General features: G+C 49.1%; 1 protein-coding gene across 1 annotated transcript in view; it reads right to left on the bottom strand.

The window, feature by feature from the left end:
• Positions 1–663: 663 nt before the first annotated feature.
• The window catches only part of DENND5A (DENN domain containing 5A), a 113,692-nt gene continuing 104,516 nt past the window's right edge, over positions 664–9,839 (bottom strand). The window contains exons 16-23 of the mRNA XM_073883006.1: positions 7,930–8,051; positions 6,575–6,720; positions 5,869–5,987; positions 5,299–5,480; positions 4,556–4,638; positions 3,943–4,066; positions 3,007–3,175; positions 664–1,694 (exon numbers count right to left, since the gene is read on the bottom strand). Coding sequence (XP_073739107.1) covers positions 1,511–1,694; positions 3,007–3,175; positions 3,943–4,066; positions 4,556–4,638; positions 5,299–5,480; positions 5,869–5,987; positions 6,575–6,720; positions 7,930–8,051 — 1,129 coding nt within the window. The 3' untranslated portion in view covers positions 664–1,510. The remainder of the gene's footprint in view (positions 1,695–3,006; positions 3,176–3,942; positions 4,067–4,555; positions 4,639–5,298; positions 5,481–5,868; positions 5,988–6,574; positions 6,721–7,929; positions 8,052–9,839) is intronic.

Raw genomic sequence — 9,839 nt, 5'->3', positions numbered from 1 at the left:
AAGTGACCTTGAACAATGAACAGGAAGTAGGCACCAGGGGAGGTATTCCATCCAGGCAGGGAGAACATACAGGCAAAATCAGGGAAGTATAAAAGAGAATATTAATTGGTTTGAGATCCTCTATCTGACCAAGCCACACTTCTGGAATTTCCTGCAAAAGTAGCTTGGTTGAAGAATAAAACTGAAGGAAGCTGGTTCCCAGGACCCTCATAAAGCTCTACTATGTACCATCTTGGGAAAAACAAATGCTTCTCTCAAGAAAAAGGTTTTTTTATCCTGAAGGAAGATAGTGTCTCATGTACCCTATGTTCCCACACCTGGTCTTCCTTACCCTTCAAGAAATACCCCATCTTGTCATCAACTGACAACCTTTGCAACCTTGGCCAGGTCCCTTCCCCTCTGTGCCTCAGCCTCCTCTTCTGTGGAGTGGGAAAATTAACACTTATGTGCATCCTTCTCAAAGAGCCATTTGAGTTACGAACTACGAAAGCTCCTAGTGCTGCAGCAGGAAGGACCCAGGAGACGCCAGGCCCTGAGGGGGCACCCTGGGCAGTTGAGGAAGGAGCCAAGGCAATGCTACAGGTTCTCACACTCCCATGGACCAAACGGCACCCCTGCCACCCACTGCTCACAAACCCCCATAAAAGTCAGGGATCCATGCAGTTTTGTTTCAGGTGTTTTATTAAGTGGGCCATACTGTAGCTGGTTTCTAGGTTGCAAAACAACATAAATTTAACAATAATAACATAGCCAGTTAGACTGTGACAAGCTTCTTCCTTCCTTAAAAAAAAGAAAAAAGAAAAGAAAAAGATTTAAAACACAAAATGGAGGGTTAAATAAATAAGAGGAAAAAAAAGGAAAAGAAAACCTGTTAAAACATGCTTATGTTTACTTCTGTGCAGCTGTGTGCCAAGAGGAAACGTGATTTTCTGCACGATGGTGCATCCTGGCATGTCTCCGTTCCAAATAATACTGACAGAAAAAGAAAAGATGTGGGACTGACTCATCGGTGCTTGCAGAGGCACTACTAAAAATCCCTTTGATTGGAGCTTGGGGCTTCCTGCTCAGCACACCTGTGTGTGGCCCATGAAAGCCAAATATCCATAACAATGTTAATATAGAAAACATTAGTTTAAAAACAACGTGGGATGGCCTCATGCCCAGGCGGGGGTGAGGCAGCAGAACTGCCTGCACCGTGCGCGCCGCAGGCTCAGTCACGGGAGGCCGCAGGCTCCCAGCACGCGGCCATGGCGAGGGAGGGCGCCAGCTTCAAAATAAGCGGCACCAACCTCGTCTCCCTCTCCCTAGCACTCTTTCACATGAAAGTGTGTAAAAAGCAAATCAGCAAATAAACTCTAAAATAGATTATTTATTCCAAAAATCCTCTACTTTTCTTTTTACAGTGAGTGTACATCTCCTGTCTCCTGCACAACTTGCTTAAATCCCTTGGGAAGAAGGGTCAGAGCTGCAGGGTGAGTCTCTCTCGGTCCTGTTAGCTGGTGCTGGGAGGTCAGATGTCGATGCCCTTGACAAGGGATGTCTCCAGCGTGATGTTGAACTCCTGCAAGGTCTGCAGCACGCGGATCAAGGAATTGACAAGTGTGTGGTCTTTGATAAGCGCCACATCCTCATACATGTGTGCAGTGATGGGGCAGTCAGCCAGCAGGGCAATCCAGTGGTGTAGGAGGTGATCTCTGGCAGGGAAGGATCAGTCCGGATGGATCAGAAGGGAAGGGGAAGGGAGACAGTTAGTACAAGGCCAAGGGGGAAACTTGCTCCATCACTTCTTGAACAAAGTCTGAAGCCGGAGAAGTGGACAGCTTCCCCTAGCCCACTCTCCCTCCCATCACAGTGCTTGGCAAAGACACCTTACATGGCTTTAAACGGCTCCTACTAGGTACTACTCAGCCCCAGGGACACCAACCCAACCTGACCCAAAGTGACCCATTTACCTGCCACCAGGTCCACACCTCCTCCCCTGCCTCCCCCTGCCTCCCTAGACAAGCCCACCACCAAGCAGACACCAGGTCCAGTGAGCACCACCTCTTCCATCTCAATAGCCAATCTGTCCCAGAGCAGAGATTAAGTAGTTTGTCCAAGTTCAGATGGCTAGTAAGTGGCTGATCTGAGAATGTGAACCTAGTCAATCTGGTTCCAGAGTCTGTTTTTAACTACTCTGCCAACTTCCTCCCTTCCTTGGCCCAAATGAACTACTGCCTTAGGTTTATTTGGCCTTCACACTCTCACCTGACCCACCGGACAGCCCCTAACAATCTTGCCCACTCTGATGTATATCATCCATGGTATCAAATTCATATCATTTCAGTCCCCTGATTAAACAACTCTGTCCTAATATGGAAGGATTCTCTGCCCCAGCTCCCCGAGGCCTCTATCCTTTCAACTGTTTCCTACGACTGCTCTTCCTTCTGTTATTTCCTAACCCCACATCCTTTGCTTCCTTTGGGACTTCTCTGCTAGTTCTGTCTGCTTCAAACTCCCTCCCTACTTCTACCCTTCCATTAAGGCTCACCTCAAATGCCACCTCCTCCCTTCTCTGATCTTTCTCCTCTACAGCTTCAGCATAACTTATGAATGCATGCTTCCTTTTGGCACTCTCACAACCTTCTGCTTGATACTGTATTTAATTAGGACACGTAAACTTTTAAATGGCAAGGACCATGTTTTATTCAGCTCATTCCCCCTGCCTTCTATAATGCCTGGCGCATTCAGATGGGTGCTGAAGGAATGACTTGATAGACTCTGCTTCAAATTCCACCAGTGGAATGGTTTTATTCCTTCCCATCAAAATGGGCCCCCACACACTCTCATCCCCACCCCTCCATATCCTCACACATATGCTTCGTACATGGAAATTAAGGGCCTCCAAGGCCTCACCTGCCCAGGGGCATCTGGTCATTAGCCACTCCCACCCCCTGCCCCATGTTAGGCCCCAGCACCACCTCCAAGGCTGGGTGCTGTGCACTCTGGGCCATGAGGCTGCAGTACCTGGCTCCCAAGCACACCAGCATCTGAAACTTGCCGTCCTTGCCTATGTTCCGGGGAGTATTATTGATTGCAGTGACAAATCGGCAGAAGTTCCGGGCCCTTGTATGCCAGTTTTCCTCAGGGACAAGTTCGTTCTGCTCCAAGGTCTCATAATAGGTTTGTGCTTTTTCTGTGAAGAGTAGAAAAGCTTGCCAATGACAAAGGCTCACAAAACCAACCTATCCCTAACTGTCCTGCAGGCCACTAGCCATGGGTCTCTCCATGTTGATGCAGGTAACTTAATGTAACATGAATGTTCTGATCTGACATCACTGGTCACATTTCAAAATATAAGGTCCCTATTCTTTTTTTTTTTAAGATTTTTTATTTATTCGAGAGAGAGTGAGAGAGAGCACGAGAGGGAAGAGGGTCAGAGGGAAAAGCAGACCGTCCCCCGCTGAGCAGGGAGCCCGATGTGGGACTCGATCCCGGGACTCCAGGATCATGACCTGAGCCGAAGGCAGTCGCTTAACCAGCTGAGCCACCCAGGCGCCCAAAGGTCCCTATTCTTATGTTTTAAATTTCTGTATGTGGTCCTTGATATAAAGATGGTTCTTTCCCTAGTCTGAAGATTAAAAAAAGAAGAAGAAGAAGAAAGAAAAACACTCTTGAGGTAAAAGGTTCTTGCACGAAAATTCTCCAAAAAATCCAGTGGGTACATCACAGGGCTTGGACTCCAAATACTATCAACTGGCCTTTTGGATCTACAAGGAAAAAGTGTGAGGACTTGTTTCTAAGTCGTCAAGAAAAGCCAGAGCAAACAAAAACAGATCTAATTTGAGAGTCAGCTGGTTTGGCTTCTGGCCGTCAGACTCCAGTGGTCAGCACCCACATTGTGTTGATGAGTCCCCATGTCTCTGCATGCTTTTCCCACCCTCACACCCTGGCTCAACTCACCCAGGAAATCCCAAATGAAGACATTTTTGAAGAGCCGGGGGGATTTAAATCCATGCTGGAAAGCCTGTTCCAGCGCCGAGACAAGGCCACATTCTCCACAGAGCAACAGCGTCAGACTGCCTCGCTATATAAAGAAACAAGAGAACGCCAGGCTTGCCTCAGCCAAGCTGCCTTCCCGCCACTGCTTCCCCAAACCCACAGTCCACAGCTGGGGAGAAGCAAGAGCCTGGCTGGGACCTTGTCTATCTCCCCAGCACCTGGCACGTGAGTGGCACAGAGCAGCTCCCAGGGCACAGCTGCTCAATAGAGGATGGATCTGGGTCCCCCCAAGAGGGACAAAGCCAGAGTGACCACTGCTCAGGGAGATCCAGGCAAATCCAGAAGAGGATAGGAATATACACTGTTCATTAGAGGCCCAGGGACTCTGCTGGGTCATTAGTATGTAAGGAAAACAGGGTAACCCAAGGCAGAGGCCCCTGAGGAAGGAATCTGCTCAATGTCAAACTGAAGCACATGACCTAGACTCTGGGTTGTCCACACTATATGGGCCTGGAGAAAGATTATTCTCTCTTACTCAATATAAAGCACTGGGTTGGAGGGCAGGAAGGCTCACCTCTTTCTCGGGCTTATGGAAGTGCTTCACGATGCCATTGACTGCCTCCCCAATGGACTCCTGGATCTGCCCGGTGTTCAGCTCTGATAAAAATCAAGCAGACAACCCTAACCAATCTCAGAAGCTAACAATGCTTAGCTGACTGAGCACAAGACTGAGAACACAGGAAGGGCTCATGGGAGAGGCAGGATAGCCTGGACGCTAGGAAGAGTGGCTCTTGCCCATCCACCTTTGTTGACGTAGCCCTTGCTAAAATCTTGGGGGAAAAGCAAAAGCTAATACCTCAGAGTTCCATCTCTAAGAGAGTCTGGTAAAGTTTATTTTCCATTTTACCCTGGAACTTCTGGCAACCAAAAGAGGGCCAAGACTTGGCTGTGAGGCCCAGGAAAAAGGAAGGAGAAGGCCAGAAGGCAGACCCCTATCCTCTCTAGAATCATATATAAATAGTACAGAGGATACAGGCCAGGTTGCATGAGCCCTCCCCTCTCCTTCCAGGCGTCTAAGGAGTGTGACACCCACCCACCCCCTGACACACACACACACACACACACACACACACACACACACACACACACAGATTCATGAGAAGAGGGTGACAAATGCCTGCGGCTGCTTTCTTGTCAGAAGTGGTTCCTGAGGCAGCTGCACAGGCTGGGGTCTGGACTCCCACATCAGGGTTCCCAAACATCTGCCCACATTCCCCACCTGGGTGGCATGAGGGCCCAGCCCCTCCTCCCACTTACTGGGCTTGTTGTTGGGTGAGATGGTAACGAGCCTCCGGATGACGCTGGGGGACTGCTGCAGGGGTGGGGTCCGGCACGGCCTCTCATCCACCTCAGGCTGGGACGTGAGCAACTCCCCAACCAGGACCCGCTCCAGGCTCCCATCATCTATGCCTTTCCCCAACCACCGACCACATGGGAACCTAAAGGTCAAGCAATGGCTTGTCAGAGCTGCCAGTCCCTCCAATGTCCTTCCCCTTGCTGCTCAGCAAAAGCCATCAAAAAGCCAATCCCTGGAGACAGGCTCTCAAACCAGGCTGGGGATCCCTCAAGGCCCTGTTCATCCACCCCACTGTGCATCATCGGGGAAGCCACCTGAATGATGGGTGGCCTGGAACCTGTGTACAGCAACATCATACGTCTTAGCTTGGAAAACCCCCCTTCTGTTTCTTTTCAGGTGCATGAGGCAGAGCCAAATAGTCTACCACGACCTAAAAGGTCTCCTTGAGAACTCCACATACCCAGGCATCAAACCCAGCCCCTGGTATACCTTGCCCCACTATCTTAGGGCATAGCTGAGGGAACACTTACTTGTAGGTATGTCCTGTGATCTCATTCCTGACCATCACATACTCCACCAGCCATTTGGCATACAGCCCAGAGTTATCATGGCCTATCTGTACCGTAGTGAGCTTTCCCAAGTTCTGGCACTGTGAAAAAAACAGCCAAATAAAGAGGGCGGGTAGGTCAAGAAAGTAAGAGAACAGAGAGGCACTACTCAGAGGCACAGATCTGACTGGCTGCCTGTAACCTGGCCCCTTCGCATCTATAGGGAAGAGCTCATGGCTCTACCTACCACCAAGGCTGGTGGTACAGCACTCTCATGATGGGAAATGACTGAGAAAGACGCTACTATCTGCAGAGAACAGGGCCTACAAGCAGAAGGGTCTGGAAGTGGGACAGCAGTCTGAGATTCAGAGGTCTCTGTGAACACTTGGGCTCAGCAACTGAAAGAACTCTTGGGGATTTCTCAACATGCCATGGGCAGGGAGTTATGCAAGTCCAGATGGGGTAAGTGCCTTCGAGTCAGAGACCACTTAGACAGGGCAGGCTCCCCCATTCTTGGGTCAACCCTTGGCTCCAGCCTCTGATCATCTCAGGACAGGTCAAGTGTGCTAATACATTAATAGTATAAAAGCAAGACCACCATAAAACCCTGCAGAAAGCTCCCATAAACAGCCATTGCAAACTCAGATCCCGAAAGAGCCTGGGGTTGTGATACCTAGATAACACATACCTCAAAGGTCATCTCTAACACATTCCTGGGAATCTGCAGGATCTGTGTCTCACCCAGTTCTCCCGAAATGCAGATCCATGGATTGGCGGTGAACATGGAGCCCCCCAGCTTCTTGCTCGGTACAATCAGGATATGGTATGGGATCACTGTTTGGGGGAAGCCACAAAGGCATTGAGGGAGATAAGGAATCCCTCCCATACCTGAAAGGGCCCTGACCTGCCTGCCCAGGTGTGCTGGCATGCTTGCAGCCCCTGCTGTACTGGCCCCAACAGAGCCAGGAGCAGCAGGTCCCAGGACCTAGTCTCTGGCTGGCTTAAAATATTAGCCAGTCCTACCCTCAGTCTCTCTCCTCTCAGGGTTACCACCCAACCATCAAAGATCCAAGCCCATCTGCAGGCTCAGAGGCTAAGCGAATTTGTTCCTTAAATAATATCACCAACTCCATGTTGTACTGAATTGCTTTTCAGAGCACTTTTCAATCTATCATCTTGTGAACTCTAATAACAATCTCCAGAGAGGTCCTATAATGCCTTTTCTGAGGCACTGAAAGGGAAATAGTTTCCGCTGAGTCTCCTAAGTTCCAGTCCAGTACGGCTTCTCCAGCAGCCTACAACATTCATCCCAGAGAGGGAGGATGGGTGTCATACAGAAGCAAGAGTCCATGCTGCTGAGGCTTCTGAGTCACCCGTCAAACAACTAACCATGGGGCAAATTCAGAGACTAACCCCTAAGGAAAAGAGCATCCTGGTACCAAAGAAAGATGAGGCTCCAAAAGCCTTCTTTAGACCATACTGAACCGTCCTTCCTCATGCTGCAAACAGGGAGACAGGCCCACAGCAGAGGTCAACTCTGCTCCCAGAAACCTAATGAATTAGGGCAGAGCAGAGCCTGGACCCAAATCTCCCACCACAACCCGGAGTTCTGTTACTTCAGGAAGAGTCATTTTTCCCTGTGTGCTGGTCTGAAACCTTCTAGGATGCTGAATCACTCTCTGAGCCCAAAACAAAAGGGAGATTTCTTTACAGGTGTGCAAAGAGGGCAGTGAACTTCACCACACCACCCACCTCTACTCCACCTTCACTGCCTTAGGCCCCCAGGGCAGTGCCTAGAACAACAGTGACAACATGATGGCCAAAAAGACTGAGCTCCCCAGTTCAGAACAAGAGTAAGAAGCTTCAGAGAAAAAACAACCTCCACAGAGGGCAAATGTACCTCTCTCCTACAGAAGCAAAAGGCAAATAGAAAGTACAAATGACAATCTTCTTTCTTTAAAAAAAAGGGACAGTGAGCTAGCCTTATGCAGGCTCATGAAGACTGGCATTGAGAAGGCTAGTGGGGAGCACAGGGCTACTCACGGATAGTTGTGAAGACATTGGTGAAGCAAAAGTAATCGACGGCATTGAAAGAGAGGAGGTGATAGAGGAACTGCTCCTTCTCGTCGTCACAGCGCAGGAAGGCATAGCGCTTGTACAACTTTCTGTCGGAGAGGAGGCAATACATCAGTCCCCCGGCCAAAAGGAGGGGAAAGAGGCTAGAATTACTCAGTTCTGGAAGGAGAACGCTAAGGGAAGAATAAGACGTCAAGCTTCAAGTTCTGTAGAGTCACCTAAAAAAGGAACAAAGCCAGCTACTCCATCTAAATGAGGCCTAGAGGGAAAGTGGCTGAAACTACAGCAGAAACAACAAAACCAAACTCTACCTGTGTCCAAGCATTGATGTTACCACAATGCAGTGTCAGAAGTCATGGGATCCCCTTTCCTAAATCCCCACTTCCAGGGGCTGGAAGTGTCACCCTTCAGGGATGGCAGAGGTCCTCTCAGGCTTCTAGCTAGGGGCATCACCCCAGTGTGTGGTGTGGGAATAATAACGGCAGGAGGTCTGTGAACCCCAATCATTACCAGGGCCAGCCTCAGACCCTCAGCAGACTTAAGACCCATGAGTCAAAACACTGCTCTGAATGTGAATGTAAGCCCAGGACAGCTTGAGTCAATAAAGGGAATGATCCAGGTCACAGGCAAGGAAGAGCTACATACATCATGTCCTTCCTCTCCTTTCAAACTTTCTCCCATCCCCATCCCCACCCCCACTTACTCATCAAAGGCCAACTCCTTTGCCTGACATTGTAGACCCTCTCCAACAGCAATGACACCTTCCCCAAATAGAGGGGGCATGAAGAGCCAAGTGCACAGGCCTTCAGCACAGAGAAAAAAAAAGAAGGTAACTGTCCTGGTTGCCAAGATTGCAATCACTGTGGCCAAAGAGATGGATTCAGTAAATCTCTGAAGTTTTACCTATAAGGTACACCCAAGAGATTAATTCACCATCCAGGGCCTACAATGTACAGGTGCTGGAGAGGGAACACCTATCCTCAAATACAGTCCGGGTGAATAAATCAGGTAAAGGCCGTGGTATAAGACTGCCCATAATGAGCTGCCAAATGAAAGGCTCTCTGTGGGAATTTAAAGAGCCATAAGCCTCAATGGTCCTAGATGAGGAGAGGCCTAAAGGACAGCACGAATTTAGACAGATCTTGCAGAAGAAAGAGGACAGGGTACGGAAACCAGTTTGGCTGGAGCTGAATGCTCAGGGAGATGACCAGTTAGCAATGAGGCTGAAAGGCTGGGCTACAGTCAAATGAAGGAAGGCCCTAAATAGTCAGCCTAAAGAGTTTGCAACTTGCCCTACAAGTAATGGGTTTCTGCAATTTACCCTGGAAGTAAAGGGAAAGCCACAGCGGTTTCAGAAAATTTAAATTTAGTGCATCTGAGGAGTGAAAGACTGAAACTAAGGCAGTGGCACTAGATAAGAAGACAGGTGGAGGCAAAGGCAAAGGACCTGGACGTGCATGTGGAAGGTAAAGCAAAGCAAGGAGTCAAACTGGACCCCAAGTTTCAAACTAGGTAGGGAGGAATGGGGGTGTTCAGGGAGAAGAGTGGCAACATTAACAAAACACTGGAGAGAAAGGTAGTTACGGTGAAGAATTCTGTGAAGCTTGCTTTTGTTCTGTCTGAACGAAAGGTAAGATACCTGAATGGAAATAAATGCAGGACTGGAGCTCAGGAGAAAGTCAAAGCTACAGCTTCAGATGTGCAAGTCACATGATGGGTCACAGAAGTCATGACAATGGGTGAGACCCCTAAGTGAGAGAGAAGTGTGAAAAGAACATGTGTGCATGCAGAGAACTGAGGACTGGAAAGGGTAGGGGAGAAAGAGATCATAAGGCCATGGCAGCCATGCAAAGTGAGTTTTGAGGTAAAGGGACTAC

This window comes from Callorhinus ursinus, unplaced genomic scaffold (assembly GCF_003265705.2).
Source record: "Callorhinus ursinus isolate GAN/ISIS: 27379988/994484 unplaced genomic scaffold, GSC_fseal_2.0 scaffold49, whole genome shotgun sequence".
In the NCBI taxonomy this organism is placed as follows: domain Eukaryota; kingdom Metazoa; phylum Chordata; class Mammalia; order Carnivora; family Otariidae; genus Callorhinus; species Callorhinus ursinus.
This window is presented reverse-complemented; position numbering and strand designations above follow the sequence as displayed.